Raw genomic sequence first — 23,717 nt, 5'->3', positions numbered from 1 at the left:
AATAATTTGTTACTGCCAGAGGTAATGTGAAATTATTAATTTTTCCTTGAAGCACATTCTTTGTAAATGTTTTCTGGAGTTACGTGAATTTAAATTAACGATGTTCTCCCTTGTTAAGACTTCCTTCATTTCATGTATTCTGTTGACCCCTGAGAGAATATTCTCTCTAGAGAAAAGAAAACACAATGCTAAAACCTATAAATGGCTTCCGCTAGATTAAAGTTAACTTCTTGTCATCTTCTATGGTCTTTAGTGATACATGAGTGCTATCATTTCTGGTGCCAAGGCCTTGTGCAGCCTAAGCATGATCTCTGCCATTGAGTTACAACCTGACTCCTTGTAAACACTTATCTATTAAAATTCCATATACATTTTATTTAAACTTTTAAAATTGTTCTAGTTAACATAAACATAATAAAAGCAAAGTTTGTATTTAGAGCAATATTTCCTAGTTCAAAGAAAATTATATTGTATTATGTGATTTTTTTAACTTTCCAGTAATGGTGGAGATGTTTGGATCATCTGTCTTTACAGGTTCCTTTAATAATTCTCAGAAGAAAATATATGTATATATTTAACTTGCAGATTAGTGGTTCATGCTGTGGCCATTAAAGTGGGGGGGGCATCCCCTTTTTTCCATTCAAAATAGTTTTGTTTGGGGTACTGGGGATTTAACCCAGGAAGCACTTTCCCCCTGAGTTTCATCCCCAACTTTTTTTTATTTTTATATTTTGTTTTGAGACAGGGGCTTGCTAATTTGCTTAGGGCCTCAGCCTTCCCATTTGCTGTCATTACAGATGTGCACCACTGTGCCTAGCTCCTAGTAGTTTTATGAATGTGTAATAGGAAACCTAAGCTAGGTCCAGTGAAGTAGCTAAGTTGGAACAGCAATTCTGTGAGCATTCTGCAGATTCAATAAATAGAGGCTTCAGCCCATTGAGCACTACTTATCACCATATATTATTATTTATATTTTATAATTTCCAGTGTATTTTTCCACAGACACCTGTAGTACTTGGATTAGCTGGATTTACATTTGTTTCCATAGATTCCACAGAGTCAAGCTCACTTTCCTTAATTGTTTGCTGTCACTTTCTATAAGCTATGGGAATTCTTAGCTCTTAAGAAGTCTTCCTTATGCTGTTCTTCCTCTCCCTGTTTTTCTTTTTACAGCTTTCTTTGTTTAAAAAGTTTGCTGCTTATCAGCACAGAGTAACAGTGTGTGAGGAGTAGTAGGGAGAAGTAAAGCTATGGGTAAGTTTCCAGGATTCTTAGAACTTCAAAATGTCAGTTTTATGAAGTAAGATAGGGCAGTCTCTCTCCTTACAACCCCTTCCCTAATTGCTCTTCAGAAGATCTTGTGATATATTCACCATCTGTGTTGAGCATGTTGGATTTCCTTACAACTCCTCTATCACTGAAATTGACCTGAGGCTTCATTGAGGACTTCATGACACAGTTTGCATAGAATGATACTAGCAAACACGTTAAGTTTGATTTATTTGGGACTTTTTCAAGCTGTCCTCTGCTTTTTGTGGCAAAAGGTAGAATTGATCACCCCATAATATTGGGTCCTAAGAGATACCAAACTCAATTAAAATTGATTTGACTTCTAGGGAGCTCTGCTGATTGTAGTCCACAAATACTAATATGTTAATATTGGTTTCATAAATCAGCTCATTGGATCTGCTGTCTCTTTGCCTAGAAGTAGATTGTAGACAATAATAAATACACTGTCTCTTGAACCATACCAGAGTGTAAATTTCACTAAGTCATATTTCTCATGTGTAAGTAGAGGAAGGTGGAGAAATGAGCCTACAATGTGTCTCATGGAAATAGGGGTACAGGTGAGAGGTGGATTGGCCTGGAGTGGGGTCAACCTTTTCTCATTTAGTGTCCTCCTTCCCCTCAGAACTCCTTGGATTATCAGTGATATGTTATATGTCATCTGCATTTATATTATTACAACTTCCTTATCCTTTTGTTGAATAGCATGTGCCCCTGAATAAATGTTATCTATAATCTAACATTAAGGAAGAGAAAAAATAAATAGTGACACCATTTAGTACGTAAAGATATGAAATAGAAAACAGATAGTTGTGTTTTAGTTAGCTTTTCATCACTATAACCAAAGTACCTGATAAGAGAAACTTAGAGGAGGAAAAGTTTGTTTTGGCTCACGGTTTCGGTTTCAGAGGTTCAGGCATTGTTGACCAGCTCCATTGCTCTGGGTCCAAGGTGAGGTGAAACATGGCAGAAGAGTCGGGCAAGGAAGCAGAGTGAGCTCAAGAGGGCGAGAACAAGAAAGAGGGAGGGCAAGAGAGAGGTTGAGAGAGAAAGAGAGTGCAAGTGAGCCAGAGCTCACACCTTTGCACCAGCTAGGTGACAGGGAAATATAAACCCCAGAGGTGTACCCCCAGTGACCTACTTCCTCCAGCCACAACCCACCTGCCTACAGTTACCACCCAGTCTATTCAAATTATTAATCCATTAGGTGGATTAATCCACCAGTTAGTTCACAGATCTCATAATTTAATACTTTTACCTCTGAACATTACTTCATTAACACAAAAGCTTTGACAGGGATACCTTATATTCAAACCCTAACAGTATGTAACTTTGGAAGACTTTCTCTACACTATATTTAAGAAAAGCTGGGCAATAATTGTCTTTTTTTAAATGTGTGCCTTTTTTTCTTCTTTTAAATATAGGAATAGAAGGGCGCTCTGTGGAAATTTCTAATATTGTAAACATCCGAAATGTATATAACCGTGAGATTGCAATGAGAATTTCTTCTGAAATAAACAGCCAAAATAGATTTTATACTGACCTAAATGGCTATCAGGTAATTTTCTTAAAAATCTAAGTTCTATTAGTATATAATTTTTGTATATCATAATGGGCTATTAATTTTGGATCCTTTGAAAAATATGCCTATATACGTTTACTTCTAAAATAAAACTGAATTTTAACAAACAATTTTAAGTTCTATATTCAGTCAGATTTCCAAAGTTAGAACAAATATTTGAGAGACAAGTTTTTTTCTAAAACATCTGTTTGCAAGGATTTATTTTTTTAAAGGGATATTGGTGATCATTATGCATTTAGATACCTTGATACTAAGATATATATGAATTTATTTGAAAGATGATATATCCAAATAAATAAATAAATACCAGTAAGATACTGATGGAAATAAAAAAAAAAATTGATGGCTTTTTTACCCTCCTCAGAAATTAGTTTGTTCATATTTCATTTTCCTTGTGTATTTTTAAATTCCCTCTCTTTATCAATGTGTGTTTACATTATACATAGACAAATATATATCTGTTTATAAATGTGGGCAGGGACATAATTAATAAAACTTTTCATGAAAAGTTTTAAATAGTAGTAAGAAAATTTGTAATTTTTTTCAGATTGTCAATTCTCTTTAACAGAATTTAATAGAATTTTTGATTGTTACCTTAACCTCTATATGAATATATGAGTATGACACCATATCTTTGAAATACTAATATTTAAAATATGAACATGTTTTTGAAACATAAGCATTTTAGAAATTTCCAACTATAAATAGAAATAATTTCACAACATATGCTTTTTGCTTTGATTTTCAACTGGGATAAATGGAAAGGGTTGTGATAATATTCTCTTCTAAGATTTCTTCCAAAAGTTAAATTTAAACCTTTCCAAAGCACAGAAATTGCAACATATATTCCGATTAACATATTAATTCTACTGTAGCTGTTTAGTTTTCAGACGAAACCCTGACTTTATAGTGATTCATTTTCTTTGTACACAAAAAGAGTCTTTTCTTAAAATCTCACAGAAGCAATTATTTATATGTGTAGGTGTATATATGAACGAGAAAACTTAGTAAAAATGAATAGCCAAAAATGGGAATTTTCTTTTCAGGGATTAAACTTGTGAGTAAAAAGAAAAATATTATATTTGTCTACAATTTAAGTATTTCTTAAAAATAAATTATCTTTTAGCTTTAGAAATATAGTATCTGGATAAAACTAGAAATTAAGACCTGCAGGTACCAGATGGGAGGAGCAGTTTTGAACATTTCTTTTTATAAGTTTAAGGGTATATGTTAATTGGGATGAGAAGATCAGGATTGGAAAGAAGAAATAAGAGAATTCTTTCAAGGTAGCTTTCCTTTTTTGTAACAATTCAGTCATTCTTTATCAGTATATTTATTTCCTAGATTTTCCATACAGATTACCAATAACTGGGTGGCTTAAAACAACACAGCTTTGTTCTTCCGCAATTCTGGAGGCCAAACATCTGAAGTTAAGGTGTGGGCAGAATATATTCCCTTGAAAAGATCTAGGGAAAAAGCTTTATTTGCCTCTCCCTGTTTTCAGGTGCTTATCAACAGTCTCTGGCATTCCTGGGTTTGTGGATACATCGCTCTAGTCTCCTCACCTGTTCACAACTGGTGTTCTCCCTGTGCCTCTATCTCTCTCTCTGTCCACATTTTCCTGTTTATAAGATACCAGGCATTCAGTTAAGATCCACCTTTCTTTAGTATAGGCTCATCTATTTCTGCAAAGGCTCTATTTAAAAATAAAATCACATTCACAGTTTATAGGTAGACATGAACATTGAGGGGACACTATTCACCCCAATATAATCAGTAAGTTGAGGAACACACTCACATTCCTAGGGTTGTAGAAATATTAAAGATCAGATCCATGAAGTACTAAGGACCATCCTTCCATTAATGGGCACTCAGTGCACGTTAACTGTTAGGCTAACTTTGTACCTCTCATTTTCTTGAGTTTCATGTCAAACTTTCTTAAGTTAAAAGGAGGAGATGACTGTTTTAAGTGGTGTACGACTCATTGATAACAGGGTTCTGAAGTTAGAATTAGTTACTGTTACCCAGACTGCTTTAGGTTCTGACAGTCTCTCTCAAAAGATAAATTTCTGTTTCATGCATTCAAATACTAGTCTGTGAGAAACCAAAATTTAGAACTATCTACATTGAAGCTAAACAAGAAGAGTAAATGTTGAATGGCTTTCAAATATAAATATGCATTTGATTATAATCTAATATGTTAGAGGATTTGGTGGGGAGATCTGTGGTATTTATTAAAAGCGGTTCAAGAATAATGGGAGATATGTCTTGAAAGGGATAGAGAGCTATTATGCTTAACATTCATTACAAAAGCAGTATGTTAGATTTAGATGAGAAATGAATACTTAATACCTTTATAATTTGTTTTATGCAAATATGGAATAGCTAGAAGATTTTTTTAGCCATTTTTATTCTGAATTTAAATAGAAATGCCTATTTTTAAAATCAGGACAAGTTCTACCTTTCCCACTTAAAAATTGTTTTCTAAGATCCTTGTGATTTGTCTTCATTATGTTTTAAGAAATATTTTAATTTTTAGATTATTTCTTAGCTTAAACAAGAAAGGAAACTCAAGTCTTTTTAGAAGAAAGCTCAATATTTAATAATAATTTGTAAAAGTATATATGTAAATATCACAATTTTTAAAAGAGAATTGTTTGGTTTTATAGATTCAACCTAGAATGACATTGAGCAAATTGCCTCTTCAAGCAAATGTCTACCCAATGACTACAATGGCATATATCCAGGATGCTAAGAATCGGTTGACACTGCTCTCTGCTCAGTCTTCCGGTGTTTCCAGTTTGAAAAGTGGTATGTGTTGCTGAATTATTTTTTGCTCTGAAAGGTTTCAGTTCTAATTGTACAATTTTTCTGTGTACAAATGTATAAATTATCCTGTTCCATTAAAACCAGCCTGTTTTCTTTCAAGAACCAGCCTATTAGTTTTAGGTTTTGTAAGAAGAGAATAAAGTGATGAATTTTCTCAAACATCAGGTAAAGAACAGGGGCCTACATGTCACCATTTTTTTTTTTAAAGATAACTTACTTCTTCTGATAGCCTGTTCTTTGTATAGATGAGATCTCTGTCACCACCTTGATTTACTAGATGTGGAAACTCAGACTCTACAGGTTTAGAAAACTTACCTGAGTTTGCAAAGATGTGAAGTTTAGTTTTTCTGGGTCCTGGTCTTTCTACCCCACAACTTCCAAAAGAAGATGAGTAGATGAGATGATGGAGTTATGGGCATGAAGAAGTACAACTTCAAGGATTCCAAAGAAGAGAAAGCAATGAAAAGAAAGATGAAATAGGCAGTAGAAACTGATTAGTTTTTATAAAACTTTCTATAGAAAGACTTTGATCTCTTATAATGCATAATTTTAAATTAGTTATTGTATATATCATCAATTGCTCTTTTTTTTTAACCTACCAAGAGTTGCAAATAATAAATATCTGAAGGAGACATACAGGTAATAAATTAAGTACAGACACCTGATGTGTCTTTTGACACAAACCCAACTTTTACATAGGCATCTACATGCATTCTGGGCTTCCACAAACAAATAAATTACTACTTCTCATTTTTCTTGTGACACTCATTAGATAAAGTCACGTGAAGTTATGCTGTGAAGACATAACTTCAATTACAAAAATAATGACTTCACGTCAGTGACCAATGGGGAATGATGGGGGCACAGAAACACTGGAGAGTGTTTTCCCCATTTACAATGGGGCATCCACTACTTAGTGCACTTTGATGTTTGCCACAAGGATAAAGGCCCTTTGGTTGCTAAATATTTCAGTCTTTGTAAAAGAATTCACAAGTCTGGGATTTTACTTGAAGTCATGGAACCTATAAATGTTAACATAATTTAAATAAAATGTGTAGACAAAACATCTTTGTGTCATGTAACTCTTGAGCCACCCATTTTTAAACCCTGCCTTAAATTTTCAAAGATGTGGTCTAAATAGGGGACTAGACATTAGACTCAGACAGTGACAAACTAAGAGTATTCTCTTACTTCCCAGTGAAGACAGGCTGAACAATCAAGCTCTTCTGCTTCTGTTAGAAACAGTCAAATAGCCCCAGTATTTGAATTAAAACAATTTGAGTACAGTCCAGAAAATCATTAAGTGTCACATGTTGTATGATCCAAGATTTGAAGTAGGAGAAGAATTAGAAATTGCCAGGAAATTGATTTGCTGACTTAGGTGTGAAGTGATAGGCTCTAGATACACATGAGAACAGTTAACTCCTGGGAGTAAATCCTAGATAAAGGTCTCCTAAAACATGGAGAGAGTAACAGTGATAATTCTACTGTAATTTTTGTATTGGACATCTAAACTATTTTTTCCAAGTGCTCACACTAAAAATCTATTTTTAGGTTAATTAATTTTTTTTTTTGAAAAATGTTTCATTTAAGTTTTGATCTGTCTAATCCTATTTTAAAATTTCTTATCAGGTTGCTAAACATTAATGAAGAGAAAGAGAAATGCTCTCTTGTTTTATGAATTTATTGTAGCTGCTTTGAACTGTTACCAAGAAAGAAACTAAAAAGGTTATTAGTTATTAAAAATTTTCTAGGTTAGCTATTTCCCTTTAAAGCCAAATGATCATTTAATGTAGTAATAGATATGAAAAAAATATACATGTATTTTTTAAGTGTAACTTTAGCTTTTAAAGTCCTGTTTGAGTGTAATCTTGAATTTATACCTATGATTCTGATTTTAATTTTTTCACTTTGTAATTTCATAACCTAATCATTAGTTTATAACTTAAACTAGAGGAAATATGGAATTATCACATGGCAAATAAAGGAATCAGGTATGACCCCTTAAAGCCAGAGCACTGGCAGGACAATGATGATCCTGCTAGCACAGTATCAGAGAAGGGAGCACATGGTTGGATGTCTTCAAACTCTAGGACTTCTTCAGAGAATCACCACATATCAAGCTACCTAAATTTTACTTGTGAATCTTTGTTAGATCCCATGCATGGGTATGTATCTTATTACTACATGTTTGTAGTACATTTCATAAGAAACCTCATAAACATTTTTTTTTCCAAGTGCTGGCACTAAAAATCAGTTTTTTAGGTTAATTAATTTTTGTTGAAAAATGTTTCATTTAAGTTTTGATTTGTCTTATCCTATTTTAAAATTTCTTATCAGGTATTGCTAAACATTAATGAAGAGAAAGAGAAATGCTCTCTTGTTTTATGAATTTATTGTAGCTGCTTTGAACTGTTGTTACCAAGAGAAAGTCCATGGCATGTGGGCTATCAAGATTCACCTCCTGAACTGGCCCAGAAATTTAAAACAAGACATCATGCCTTCTACTTAAATGATCTTTAACAACAAATATCTGTATTAAATAATCCTGGTCAGTTTCTTTGTTTGTTAGGTGATATTGAAGTCATCATGGATCGAAGATTGATGCAAGATGATAATCGTGGCCTTGGGCAAGGTGTCACTGATAACAAGATCACAGCTAATTTATTTCGAATACTATTAGAAGAAAGAAGTGGTGTAGATATGGTAGGAAAAAATAACTAGAATGTAATGGTGTTGGTTGTTCTTTGTCACCCAAAATTTGAAATAATGACTTTCTATTTTTTAAATTCATTTTACAATTTGCAGTGTTGAGATGTCTCTGTAACAGATTCAGCCCACATTCACAGAAAATCTTTAGTTATAAGCATTGTGTAAGGTTAAATGTATTTAGGTAATTTTATTTTTTCCTTTTGCTTATTATATTGATTAAAAAACAATATCAAGTAAGTAATTTGGCTTAAATTATTTTGAAAGAAATAAGAGTTTAAAATTTGAGCTAAGCCAGCCATAATGGTCCATGCCTATAATCACAGCAACTCAGGAGGCTGAGACAGGAGGATCTCAGGTTCAAGGCCAGCCTGGGCAACTTAGCAAGATACTCTCTTAAATTTTGAAGAAAGGGTTGGTTGGTGTGGCTCAGTGGTAGAACACCTCTGGGTTCAGTCTCCAGTATCCAAAAAAATAAAAATAAATTGACCTAGATAAGAATTAAAGACTAGAGTTTAGTCGCATACTTAGGAGATTAAGTTTGTGTGATAAAATTTATTTGAAACCTTAGTGGTCTTATTTTAGTATTTGATTCATCAATGGAAAATGTATTCACTTCTTTACCTTTCATACAAAAGTCTGGCAAAAGTGGTACTGGACCTTAGAGACCATATAATAGTTACTCAGATAACAGCAAGAGTGATCCTCAGAGCTCTCCATAAACTACTGTACACACCCTCAGGTGGCCCTGGACATGACCCTTTTCCTCTTACTCCATTCTCTTTTCTATACTTTTCCAATCTTTTCAGCCAGTGTCATCGCCTTCCACTTTATAGGGAAATCAGTCACTACACAGAGTTCCCTGTTCTAGATACCAAGTCTCCTCCCAGCCTTTGCATAGGCAGCCTTTCCAGTTATTCTTGGCACTTTCCCCCTCACCCTCCTCAGGATCCTTTTACTGTCCATCTTCTTTCCTTCTCTCTCCCCTGCCCCTCAGAGGCCAGCACTTACCTCAGAGATTCTTTCTGTTGTCTTTCAAACAATCTTTGTTCTTCTGATAAAAATAATAGAAAATAGCCCCTACTCAAACTCACACTCTCATTTCCCCTGTGCTGCTGTTTCCTACCCAAGTGAGCCAGAGTTATACCTTGGGATCATTTTATGATTCCCTTCTCACAGTGCACTTCAGTCTGGCTCTAGCCTCCATCATACACAGAACTTTTGCCAGTTTAACTAAGTCTACCTTTCAGCAGCATTTGACACTGACCTTTATCACGTCTTAAAATGCTTTCTGGCCAAGGTTTCCACAGTGTCGTGTTTACTTGATTTTCCTCCTACTTCTCTGGCAGTTTTTAATCTCTCTGATAATTCTTTACTCAGTCATTAAATACTGGAGCCCCCCAGGCTTGGCCCTAGCCTTCTCCTTTTCTCAATTTATACATCATTCTTTGACAATCTCTTCTACTCTGTGGGTTTTATTTGCTACCTCTACAAAGATAGAACCCACAAATCACCTTAACCTAGCTTGATCTCACCTTAGCTTGGCATATCTAACACCACTCTCATGATCTTGCTACCCACCTCTCTCAGCGACAAGCACACCATCCACCAGTGCTGAGCCAGACACCTAGGAGAGAGTCACAAAGGTCATTTCTCCCTCATCAGGACAGTGTCTCATGCCCTGAGTATTTCAATGTGTAAACTTTTTTACTTTCACCACCCTGATCTAAACTGACACAAAGTATTTCTTGGATCTAGCCTAGGTGTATCCACCCTGCTTTCTTCTTTCTAATAGAGCTGTCATTAACCCAGTAGACAGAGTAGTTTTTTTGGTTTTGATTTTCTTCTAAACCAAATCCAGCTTTGTTACCCGCTGCTTAGTCCTTTTGATGTCTTTTTATTGTTGTCTGTATAAAAGCGAAAATTCTTATCCTGGCCTGAAGAGCTACTCATGATGCGGGCCTTGGCCATTCCCTAGGCATCTTGCATGCTTCTCACTCTTTCTGCTTTAGACACACTGGTTTGCTTTCAGTTCAAAGTTCTTCCCACCCTCTTCTCCCATAGTATGTCCTTTCATCCTCTCTACCCAGGGCTCTTAGTAATAGTTCAGATCAGAGCTCACTTAGTAAACTGCCTCTTGACCATATCTTACTTCTTCTCTTATGCTCCCTCCAAACTGTGCATTTCACCTTCATGTGTGTGTATGATTATTTGATCATTGTCTTTTCTCCTCTTTTGGACCATAAACTGTTGAGAGTAGGGACTATGACTTTTTCTTCTAGGATTGTTCCTATCAGAGAAAACACCTGCTTTATCTCTACTAGATTCCAGAGACTTGTCCACTTCATTTTCATGGTCACCTTAGCTGTGATAAACATTCTATAAAATACTAATTGATTAAGTAAAATGGAAATAACTAATTTTCCAGCCACTATTATAGTATTTAGAATCTTTTAGGAAAAAAAATAATATCCATTTTAGATGTCAAGGTTTACACCAGTTCTTGAGACTTGTGGCTTAAATCAATTTCTGAGAAGATAGCTTAGTTTTAAGAGTTAAAACTGCATAGAAAACTCATTGTCTGAGTTTTGGCAGCTACTGTCTTTTTCTCCCCCTGAAAATGTTTCTGGCTTTTACATTTTTCTCTATATATTGACATTAATCTGCAAAACTTCTGTTAACTATGGCAGTAAAAATGTTCATGTCAGATCTGTACAGCTTCACTTACAACTAAAATAATTTGTTGATTCCCATTCAAAACTCCTTGGATAGTAATTGATTTAAATTTGCTCCAACATTTGTATAATTCTATGTTGGTTAAATTTTTCTTTTACTCATCTGTGTATTCTGGGGCTTAAATCAATGGCTTCTTTTAAGTAAAAAATGAACTAGAGAGGAGAAAATACATTTTAGTTACTAGAAAATTGATTAAAAAGACCATTAAGAAATTTTATATATCATGTAACTTCAATTTTCTAAAAAGAATTTTTAATTTCAACTCTCACAATTAATATCTAAAATATTGATGGTGGAAAACAAATGGGGAACATACTCCCTAGAAAGGTAGGGATTTTGGTGGTGGCAGTTGATGATGATAGTGTTATTATTTTGGTGCTGGGATTGAACCCAGCAGCACTCTACCATTGAGCTACATCCCCAGTCCTATGTATTTATTTAAGACAGGGTCTCACTAAGTTGCTCATGCTGGCCTCTATCTTGCAACCCTCCTGCCTCAGCCTCTCAAGTCCTTATCACACTCATATAGGTAGGGGTTTTAATGGGAGGCCTTGAGCTTGCCAGAGCTTCAAGGAAGTAATCCTGGGCTGCCTAAACACAAATGAGTCTTGTTCTCAGAATGTTCTGCAAAGAGGCAGTGAGAACAAAGACTTGGAGTGATAATCACTGAGATGTGCATATGCCCAGTGGAGGACTGGCTGCATAAGGCTGACCATCATCCATGCTAATAATCAACAAGAGTCAACAGAAATGGGAAGTGGGAAGGGTCTCTGACATTGTCCACTTTAGGATTTATTTCTTTGATTCTTACTCCCTACCCCTTTCCTGCTGATGGTTGATATAGTAAGGGAAGTGTTGAGGATTTAGGAGCTCTAGAAGTGTTCAGGTGTTAGAATTATATCCTTTCACCTCTAGATGCCAGTTCTACACATGTAAGGAGATAAAATTGGGAGAAATCATATTAGAAACTCAAATGGTTTTAGGGCTCAGGAACATGATGGCAATGTTTGTCTTTAAATATTATAGTCAATATTTGTTCATTTATTTTCTCTCTCCCTCTTTATCTTCTTTTTTGTCCCACCCTTCCCTTCCATAGTATTCTCATGTATTTCTACTGCATGCATTTGTTAAATTAATAGATTTACCTTAACAGACATTTAATAAGGTCTCACCATGTACTAGGGCAAACAATAAACAGATGACTAAAAAAAAATATCTTCCATAATTTAACAAGTCTGTTTAGCTTTTTATGTGAGCTTGATAAAAGCTGCCAAAAGCCTGGTAAGAAGTTCTTACTTCTGAAATAAGGTTGCAACCCAGTGAGGAATAGGCTTTGAGTGGTTTGGATCAAAATGTAGTGAAAGATTTTAATGCAAGCTGCAGAGAGAATGCCAGATTTACATGGACCAACACCTTCCAAACAAAACCAAATAATGTTTATAGTAGCAATACCAGTCACTACAAATCTGGGAATCCGTTTATAGCTTAAAACAAACATGTATATTTTCTATAGCAAACATGTTTTCTGGATTTATTCTAAGAGTTAGGAGGTTACCTTTTGTTTTAGTCAGGTTTTTGTCGCTGTAACCAAAATACCTGACAAGAACAACTTAGAGGAGGAAACATTTATTTGGGCTCATGTTTTCAGCAGTTCAGTCGATGGTTGACTGACTCCATTACTGTGGACTCCAGATGAGGCAGAAATCATGTGGAAGGGTGTGGTGGAGCAATGTTGCTCACCTCAGTGGCAGCCAGGAAGCAGAGAGAACAGGAGGATCCAGGGACAAAATATATAGTCCCCAAGACATGCCCCTAAAGACTACTTCCTTCAGCCATATTCCCCATCTGCCTAGTTACCACCCGGTTAGTCCATTAATCCACTTTGTGGATTAATCCAGTGATTAGGTTATAGCTCTCATAATCTAATTATTTCAACTCTGTAAACTGCTACATTTGATAACACTTGAGCTTTTAGGGGGAACTTTCTAGGAAGTTAATCAGATATTGGTAGTTGGACACTTAGATATCTTATTGAGCTCATTATTGCTATGAATATAAGAAAGCATGTGAATGGTGAAACCCTCCCCTGGATGAGACTTTGTCCCACTGGCCCAGCCAGACTCCAGCTGTCTCATTTGTTCATTGTAATTTCTGATATGGAACCACAACAACTTTTAAACATTTCTTATCTTTTTAAGGGTAATCAACGACACAGTTCTTTAATTCCCAAAGTATATACATTCATAGCCTTGTTTCCTTTTTTAATACTTTTGTCAAAACGTCTTTGAGTCTGAACCTTGTTGCTTTAACTCAAAACTACTAAAGGGCAAGGCTAATAATTTTTATTGTAAAGAGTTCTATTTCCTCTAGTAGATAGGGAAATCGTCTGGGGTGGCAGCTCCAGTACAGATTCACAGAGCAGTGTTTGGCTGGCTCTATGAACTTTGCCTGCCAAGGCTTTTAAGCTTTGTATTCCCAAGCCCTTACCCCTAGAGATTCTGATTCCATAGATTTTGGTTAGGACCCAAGAATCTATGTTTTGTAAAGGCTCCCCAAGTTATTCTGTCATGTGGTTAATTCTCGGAAATACCAAGAGTCAGGAGATATGGTTTGGAGGATTAGTATCTATGCTTATGATTGCTTCTAAGGTATAAACACTCTGCCAAGAAGTATCTCATCTACTCAATGAAGTGTCCAACAATTCCTCCAGGAATAGAGAACAAAGCCAGAGAGGTTTTTCTGAATGACCTGCAATGAACTTAAGGCCTCTCAAATCTGATAAGGCGGGTGTTTTCTTTCTTTTTGAATCTTTTATCTTTTATTACTCAGAAGGTGATTTTGTCAGCAATCCTGACCTAGATTATGAAGCCTTTTGATCTGGCAGCACATTTAAGTGTCTTGTTGAAATGTTCCTTTTCTATTCATGTTATTCTACAAGCTGCATTAAATGGCAGTATTGTTGGAGAATATTATTTTATATGCTTTACTTAATCTTTCTTTAAGAAAGAATGTGGAATGGATACATTTTCACATAATTTTCAGACCTATTTTTTTTGTCAGTATCTTAATTTTGCAATGCCCCTTTGCTGCCTTTAAGTTTTTTTCTCTCTCCATGGTCTGAATTGTAATGACATCTACTGTCAGCTCCTGGCACAATGCTACTCACTTTCTGCTAGCACCCTTCTGTCCAATGCTAATCTGACATTCTGAATTTTAAGCTCCATATCTTTATAAATTCTGTCTTTTCACACAGATAAGTGCCCAAGCCTTTTGAGTCCTATATTACAAAAAGGATGCAAAGTCAGAAGGTATCAGTGAAAGTAGTCATTTTTAAAAAATTAAATTCAATTCAAATGTAGTTGATGATCAAAGGGCCTTTCTACATACATTATTTTCTCTTCTCAGTTCTTCCTACATCTGTTTTTACTCCTTAGGCATTGTTGGTTAAGGTTCTACTAAGCATTGATTTAATTAATTTTGTATGTCATCTATCATACCTCTAACCCTGGTGGATTTATTTGATGTTTGAACATACAGAAATGTTGCCTAATAAGCATATATCATAGCAAAGACTAATGTATTTTTTATCATGTGGAATAATCATTCAGTAACATATATAACAATTCATATTTTTCAGATAAAATATAGTGAAGCAATTATGAATGGTTTACCAAATTTAAAGAAACAGATTATCTAGATATGCTACTTCTGTTACCTGTATTTAAAATCCAGAGTTGAAAGCTCTGTATTTTTTTAAATCCTGTCATTAAGTAACAGTTAGCTCCTATAATTTGGTACGATTCACGCAACATAGCTTTAGATTCATACATGCCTTCTGGTCTTTTAAATGTATAAATGAAACCATGAACTAGAATGGGCGAATCCTGAGAGAGAAGGGATGTGCAAGGTATAGGAACATCACAATTCTTATACTTTCAGAATTTTGTGGTAGGTTGGGGGTTTTCATAAAAAGTTGAACCTTATCCAAAAATGTTCATGGAAAAAGTTTTTGTTATTTTTAATATTAAATGAATGGAGGAAACTTTTTAAACATGAGTTAAATGGACACTATTTGTTATGTTGCTTGCAATGAACTTTATAATCCATTGTGTGTATGCTCTAATAATATTTATAAAATAAAATAAAATCAAAATATTAATATATTTTTACATTTAAACTTTGTTAATTAATATAATGGGAACTGCAGATTTAATTATTAAGCATTTTTGTTTTATCTTGATAGGAAGAAGAAAAGAAGAGTCCAGTCAGTTTTCCTTCCCTCCTCAGCCACATAACTTCTTCTTTTCTGAACCATCCAGTCTTTGTAATGACAGCAAAAGTAAAGGTCTCCTCCGAACTGCTGAGTGAATTCAGTCCCTTAGTGTCATCTTTGCCTTGTGACATTCATCTGGTTAATCTGCGGACAATACAGGCAAAGGTATATCTCCAAAATATACTATAAAAAGTTACTTCTTTTGTTTACTTGGTTTAGGTTAAGGTGGAGGGAAAAGTACTGTTAACTTCACTGTGGCTTGAGAAACAATAGCAAGTGTTTTTCCTTTAGCCAAAATCATTATCCCTTTCATTCAATGATTGATCTGTAGTTTAGAGCATATCCCAATGCTAATTTATTTGACTCAGAAAAGATCTGTATGCCAAGCAAATCACAGATATCAACTTCTTTCTACCAATGAGGAAGCTGGTCACATAATTCGGTGGGAGAACCAGGCAGGTCAACTCCAGTGATTTTTTCCTACCCTTTATCCTTGTTAGCCAGTGTTTTTCAGGACTTAGAAAAATAGAAAATATAGTGCTTAATTATTTTTGTAACACAAGCTTTGTTTTTTCATATCTTTTTCTTGAAAAGCATTGCAACTCCAACCTTTGTATTAGGAAACCAACTATTTAGGAAAATATTAGAGAAAGAACATGGGAAGGTTTCATTAGGTAAGAAATTTAATTGTTAGACTTTGAGTTACATATATGACTTACATATATGTCCATTTTTAACATCAAAACTGTTACATTCAGAAAGAATAAGGATTCGACATTTGACATCCCTCTTGTGTTAGAGCTATTTTTATATTGTGAATAGACATGCAATTAGCTGGATATAGTAAGTGGTAGAAGATTCTATGGGAAATGGCTTCAGTATTAAGAGGATGCTCAATCTAAGAGGAGAGAGATGTTTAAGAAGGGTGAACTAAAGGAAACTTAAATAAAGTAAGAACAAATGGCTACACTTTGGGCATTTAGGGATTTCCAAACTTTGTGTCCAAAATAAGGAAGTATGCTTTTCTATGCAAGAAAACATGTGTGTTTTGTAATAATGTGTTCAGTGAATGCTGGAGTGACCCTCTATATATCTGTTGAAATGCCTTTTTTTTTTTTTTTTGCCATGTAAGAAAACTTGGAAGGTGTATATTATGTTATTACCTGCTAGTTACTGCCATAGGCATTATGATATAAGAGACAAAAGACCTTGTCTTCTGAGCTTAGCTCTTAGTGGGAGAAGAAAAAACTAAGAGAAGCATATAATATGTTAAATGATTTCAAGTGTTACGCAGGGAGAAGGAGGAGAGAATTGAGATTCAGAAAAGGTGAAACAAGATTGGGGTGGTTAGTGAGCAACCCACAGAGAAGGTAATAATGCAACAGAAATATGAAAGAGATCATGAAATAAGAGACTTATGCAGATTTCTGGGCTGGAGTGCTCCAGGCAGAGTTCAAAGCAAGTATGAAAGCCCTGAGGTGCAATTGTGGTCAGAATGTAAGTTCTGTGAGAGGGTTTTTTTTTTTTTTTTTTTTTTATCCATCTCTATATTCTTTCTGCCCAGAATAGAGCCTATACATAGTAATAGAGCTCAGTAATTGTTGAATGAATGAATTAATGTGGATGTTCTCACTAGGATTTTCCTATGGTCTCTTGTAGGCCTACTTTTTGGCCCATTGAGACTAGGATGGCTCATGGAAAGAAAACTGAAGGATAGATAACTCCCTGATGTAACATGTTATTAATTTATGAGCCAAACTGGAATAAACAAACAAAGTAGAGAGCACCAGAGACTGTGGACCTCAGATTACCACCTCCAGGCACCCATGGTAGAAGACATGAACAGAATCTCCCAAGAGCTTCTGGGGATAATAGCACCACTGTCCCTTAGCGTCACTTGTAGACGACTCCTCCCCTGTAATTGTTTCAAATGTAATTTTTTTCTGGGCACAGCTTGAGCTGACTAGAATCAGTGAAAGTTTGGGTATTATTTTACCCTCAGTAATCCAAACTAGCATTTGTTTTCCTTGTCATTTCTTTTTAATGGTAACTTGTTTACATTTTTCCTGCTATTGGCTAACTTCATAGTCTAATCACCTTCCAGATTGAAAATCCCATTGCCTACCAAATTGGTTGACACCCTCAAACATTCCTGTCCTCTATAGTCACTGCTGCCACCTTGCTTCACATTACTCTTCTCATCTTTGCACAGGTGGACAAGTGAACCACCCATGGACCGAAGAGTGGCTGTTGACCTTAATCTTTATAAAACAGGGAGATATCAGAAATGTCTGTGTTATGCCTATTGTGAGAAACAGGTTAAATGATGCTGCAAGAGCCCTTTGAAAACAAACACTGTAAATAAATGTTGTTATCTTCTTAGAGCCAAGTTGAATGCAAGTATATGCCAATTTGGGTGCAAATTGAGGTTTTAGCAGAGCAAACAGAGAACAGTTTAATAACAGATTTCACCAGGCAGAATAAAGACTAAAATGTCAATGCCCATCAATCACTACCATGCTGGCACATAATCAGAACTAAATATTCAGCGATGTTGCATATTATCATATCGATCAGTGCCAATTCCTAGATTAGTCTTTGACTCAGCACATATTTGAAACAGTTACTTAAAAACCCACTGGTAATCCTAGAGGATCATTGGGCCATTCAGGACCACTGCTTTAAAGAGTTTCTCTGTCTTGTAAACTTGATAAAAGAAAAATAATCATTGAATGAAGCTATTGTGAGTATTGGTTTAAAGAAAGCTGTTATTTAAAAGGTATCCACTGTAATCCTGTGATTATACTAAAAGAAAGGCAAAAATGACTCAATCATAGATCTAGAAGCTAGACTCAAATTGTGTTCCTGTTTTTTGTATGCTGGCAGCTTTCAGGGTACAATGTTAGGTATTCATTTGGTGATTACTTCCCCCTAAAGTAATTTTGACATAGACTGGGTTCCAAACAAAACCAGAGGTCTCATTGGCCCATGTCTATGTTGGCCTTTTTCTAACCACTGCAACATTTTCGTGACCAGTGTGTCTGAGGACTGCCTTGGCATGATACAAGCGGTGGGAGGTCTCATCCTGTCTGACCTCCATCAGCAGTGCAATACAGGACACCCGATTGCCCATCCCCAGGCTACTGTCTGAAGGTTCTAAACCTAAAGTGTCTAAACCTTATTTGGTCTTCCTTGCTCCTCCCCAGGGATAAAGGTGTTATGGTTTAAAGAACAGTGAGAAAGATCGGGTGCAGGCTGGAGGTGCGATAACCCACTGAGGTGGTTCTGCACCAGCCTCAGATTCACTAGGTGCACATCTTACCAGGGAGATTTTTTTAAATGGAGACTCACATCCTAACTCTGAGATCCTAATTCTGTAGTCTGAAGAAGAGAGCCTAATAATTAGTAAGTTTTTAAAAAACTCTCCTTTAAAAAAATTCTAGAAATTGCTAAGTTATCTTCATTTCCTAAATTGGGGAATAAGGGCTAGAGATTAAATTATTAAAGTAAAATCATCCAGCAGGACTTCTGAATTGAAGTGCTGTATGTGGTCTCAAAGGGCAATCTGTGACTTTTTGAAGAAACCAAATTTATTTCTAAAGGTCTGGTTGTTCCAAAATTATCTATATTAGTAGATGAATTTGTTTTTATATAGATAGCTTTGGGATTTGTACTTTATATCCATTTTTAGAAAATTATGATATTTTTTTACTCAGATGAACAAAGGGAAGAGACCTCTCTGAAGCTCTGCCGGCACACAGTGTGCTGTGGTGGCTTAGCCCATTCCAGCCGCTGTCTGGGAGTTTCCCTGCTGGCCTCCTCCTCCTTCTGCCTGTCATCCTTCTCTTGATCACTTCCTTTCCCTCCACTATCAAGAGCTTCAGATATTACAAAGAAGCTTCTATGAAGGTTTGAAAACTGGGAACAGGAGCACCACTCAAGTACCCTAAATAGGCAAGCCATGTCACCGGGAAAGGGTAGTTTATTTGAGGAGAAAGGGAATCCTGGCAGAGATGATGCTGGGAAAATCCCATGGGAGAACAGAGACATGAGTCATGGTTCGGAAGGATGGAACTGCATGCAGGTTCAGGCTGGAACAGAGGGACAGAGAGGAACCTGATTAAGCATTCAGCTAGGTTTCATGGTGCCATTCTACCTTGATGTTTTCAAAAGTGATACTTAGTTCAGCTTTTTGTTTGTTGTTGGTTTTTCAGATTGCTTTTATGTTCATATGTTTTTGTTTGATTTATATCTACTTAATACTTTTAACTCTTTATTTTCTCTGAGATTATAGTTAACTGATGGTTGGCATGGACCAGTCATTTCAACATCACCATTGCTTTTCAAATATTTTCTCTTTGCACTTGTTTATACCACCTGTCTTTTCTCATAAAAGGCATTTTAAGGTTTTTACTTTGTTTTGTGTTTCTTTATAAGAATTGATTGGTGCTCTATTGATCTCCCTAGCTTCTGGAAAGGTGAAAATTGTGGGGGGAAATTTTCCTTTGTTGTACGTCTCTAAGAATAACCACTCACCTTCCTTTTCTTTCTGTCATTTTATCTTGTTGATCAAAACAAAATAGCTATCATTAGACATTTTAATGAGTACCCTGAAAAATGAATTTCTATTGGTTATTTCCTGTCTCAGAATTTACAACAAAGTTTGCAATTTTCTAACCTGTCTAGCTGCCAAAATGCACTACAGATGAGTTGTTAGGCATTTTCAAAGAATCTGAGTGTGTTGGGGAAAATTTCCCCCTGGGGTTTAGCTATTTCTTGATCTATGTGCACCTTGGAAATCTTGTGAAAAGGTATGGATCACATTACTCTTAGAATATCTGGTCAGAGTTAAGACTATTCTCATCCCCCAAAAAACAGTGGGTTTACACTATTTCTAATGTTTATTACAGTTTCCAAAAGTTAACTGATTTGTGACCATTGTGTAATTGATAGGCAAATCAAGTTTCTTTTGGAGTGAAAGATAAATAGCACAATTTTCACATCTTAAGTTCTTATCTGCTTCAGTAGAGGAATATTCATTTTTATCTTTCCTTCCTTAGGAGAGACTTCATGAGCAGTTATAATTTTCAGAATGGCCTTTAATCCTGTTTGAAATGAGATGAGTGGATAGGTGGGTAGGTGGCAGATATGTAAGAAATTATAATTTCCAAACCTTGCTTTCTGAATTGATTTATGTTTTGATAAGTCATGTTTTTAGCTCTATTGGGACTATTGACCAAATATATTCCCTCTTTCCAGTCTTAAACCAGAAGGGTTATCTCCTTTAGTTTATGTGTTTTATGACATTACATCAAACAGAATCCCTATCTTTCCCTTCCTGACTAGGTAGCTATGGGCACCAATCCAGAACTAGAGCAAAGCAGGAAAAGAAAGCTGTTAAAAGCACAGACTTTGGTGTCAGACCACCTGAATTTTGAACATGACTCATCTTCTTGCTAACCTGTGACTTAGAGCAAGTCACTTAACTCTGAATTCAGTTTCCTTATTGGTAGCACAGGGATGATAATAGTACCCAGCTCAGAAATGTTGTCAGGCTTAAAGGAAATGTCTGAGGTGTTTTGAACAAGTGTACACATGGTGAGCTCTGTGAGTGCTGGACAAGTTTAAGTTTCCAGCTGTGATCATTCGGGCATGAGCAGTCATGATTAACAATGAAATAAAAATGTTGGTGCTTGCTGGGTGCAGAGGCACACACTAGTAATCCCAGTGGCTTGGGAAACGGAAGCCAGCCTCAGAAATTTAGTGAGACGCTAAGCAACTCAGTGAGACCCTGTCTCTAATAAAATACAAAATAGGGCTGTGGATGTGGCTCAGTGGTCGAATGTCCCTGAGTTCAATCTCCTGAACCCCCTGCACCCCCAAAAAATACATGTTGGCACCTTTTAAAAAAAAAAATGGAGAAAGTTGACATTTATTGCCAAAGTAAATCTTGATGTCACTTTAACTTATTCCTGATATGTTTAATTAATGATTCCTCGGGTTTTTTTTTTTTTAATTGTCTATATACCAGGCATCATGCTAGGTTCTTTACATGAACCTTGCTTAAAGTTCCCATACCACAAAGAAGGTAGGTGATATTTTTATCCCATCTTACAGAAGAGCAAACTAACTGACTGAGAGATGGCAAATAACATTCCAGGTCACACAGCAGGGCAAGGTAGCTGCAAGGCACCCTCAAAAAACTGACTCCAGGTTCCTGTTTATAGCCTTATGCTGCCTCTTGCATGGCCACAAGCCAGGTGCACCATATAATCTCAGTTCCTTGGGAGGCTGAGGCAGGAAGATTGCAAGTTCAAGGCCAGTCTGAGCAACTTAGTGTGAGACCCTGCCTCAAAGTAAAAAATCAAAAAGAACTGGGAATGTAGCTAATGGTAAAGTACCTGCCTGGCATGGAGGCCTTGGGTTCCATGCGCAGTACTTTTGGGGGTTGAGACATTTCACCATGAACCAGAGTCACATGGCTTGGTTCATGGTGAAACTAAATCTTGTTCTGATCCCACTTTCTCTAAGCCCAGCTTTATCTGATGGCTTCATTGTACAAACCCAGTCATTTTCCACTATATTCTACCACATTACAAGAAGAGCCTTGCAGGCCCTGTGAGCTGGGTGTTGGTTTGATCCCCAGAAAGGAGTTTTGGGATGGATTTTCTCTGTGATTTTTGAACACCACAGCCTGCCTTCAGTGATTCAGTCTCAATTGTGACCTAACCTGTTCTACAAACACAGGTACCCAACTATACTATGTGCATTTTCAAAGATCACAAATTTTCTTCCCTACACCTTCCTCTTTTCTGGGGTCCAGATATTACAGTGTTTTAGTGTATATAAGAAGAGTTCTTTCGATATCTATTTACTCTCCTAAAGCATACAGTGTGATTGCTGGGGGATATCTGTTTTCCTGCATCCATATTCAAGTTAAATTCACAGTTTCACTACTTTGAAAAACAGTTTTCTTGGAAATAAAATGTCTAGACAGACTTTGAAACTGAAAAACTTCTGGTTTGCCTCAGGTATTTTTTGCTTGAAAACTGATACTTTCATGAATATTTGATTTTTTAAAAACTTGGACAAGATAATTACTATTTCAGTTAGTCCTTACAAAATGATTTAATTTTAGTTTTTAGAGAAAGTAGAACTTTTTATCTCAATGAAAAGTAAGTTTTATGGCTTCATCTCTACTTTTGTATAGTTTTTTAAATCTCTTATGAAATTCAGAAATAGAATTTCAAAGGTATTATATTTTCCTTTCCATTTTTTTGACCCCTTTGGTAACAGAGTTAGGAATTTTTCATTCTAAGAGCAAATGTGTTGCAGATATTTTAACAATTTCTGCTATCAAGTGGATTTTAAGGATGGTGCAATGAGTTAAAATGGTCAAATGCTTTAGGTTAACAGTGCTTCCAAAGGAGTCTAATTAAAAGGCCATCTAACCTGTGAATCCACACAAGGACTTGTAATGATTTTGATACACAACTGTAGACATATAATTTGAGGGTTCTCTGTTTTTCTAGCTACAAAGTTATAATGTCAATAAAGGAAATTCATGAATAAGAATTTAAATGAGCTAGGAGCCGTGGTGCATGCCTGTAATCCCAACAGTTTGGGAGGCTGAGGCAGGAGGATCACAAGTTTAAAGCCAGTCTCAGCAATTTAGCAAGGCCCTAAGTAAGAACCTGTCTCAAAAGAAAAAGTAAGCATGGCTAGGGATGTGGCTCGATGATAAAGTGCCCCTGGGTTCAATTCCCAATATCAAAAAAAGGAAGGGGGAGTTTAAATGAGAGTATGGTTAATTTGTTAGTTTTAGAAAATTATCATCAATATTTATTTGATGGATTACATTGATAAAAAATACTAATAGCCAAAGGATGTCCTATGTGCCAGACACTGGAACAAGTCTTTTTTATGCTATTTTATTTCATCTCCCTATTACAGAAAAGGAAAACCTGGTGTCGCTAAACTCAGCAGCTAGTAAATTGCAGAGCAGGAGTCATATTGCAGGTTTCTGACTCCCAGCCCAGGCTCTTGCTCATCTCTACAGCTTCTCCACACACACTCTGCCCTACCAGGCTTTGTGAGGCCACTGCACATAGTATTTTCATTAGATTAATTCAAGCAGTTCCCTCATGCAGGAAGAGACAAGCTTTAGCTCCATTTTACAGACAAAGAAACTGATACTTGTAAAAACTCCCAGCTACACCATTGGCACATGATCGAGTTCCCTTTGTCATTCTTCTGGAAATCTTATGTATATAAATGAAGCATTTTTATGCTCTGTGTGTG

General features: G+C 35.9%; 1 protein-coding gene across 2 annotated transcripts in view; it reads left to right on the top strand.

The window, feature by feature from the left end:
* Nucleotides 1-23,717, top strand: part of Man2a1 (mannosidase alpha class 2A member 1) — a 179,055-nt gene that overhangs the window by 149,455 nt on the left and 5,883 nt on the right. For both annotated transcript variants that reach the window (XM_046460088.2, XM_058584317.1), the window contains 4 exons: nt 2,712-2,845; nt 5,539-5,680; nt 8,271-8,404; nt 15,387-15,581. In XM_046460088.2, the coding sequence (XP_046316044.1) occupies nt 2,712-2,845; nt 5,539-5,680; nt 8,271-8,404; nt 15,387-15,581 (605 nt within the window). The remainder of the gene's footprint in view (nt 1-2,711; nt 2,846-5,538; nt 5,681-8,270; nt 8,405-15,386; nt 15,582-23,717) is intronic.

Source organism: Marmota monax, unplaced genomic scaffold (genome assembly GCF_021218885.2).
Source record: "Marmota monax isolate L192 unplaced genomic scaffold, Marmota_monax_Labrador192_F-V1.1 WCK01_AAM20220418_F8-fsc00006, whole genome shotgun sequence".
Classification (NCBI taxonomy): domain Eukaryota; kingdom Metazoa; phylum Chordata; class Mammalia; order Rodentia; family Sciuridae; genus Marmota; species Marmota monax.
The sequence above is the reverse complement of the archived record's forward strand: the minus strand, read 5'-3'. Positions and strand labels throughout refer to the sequence as shown.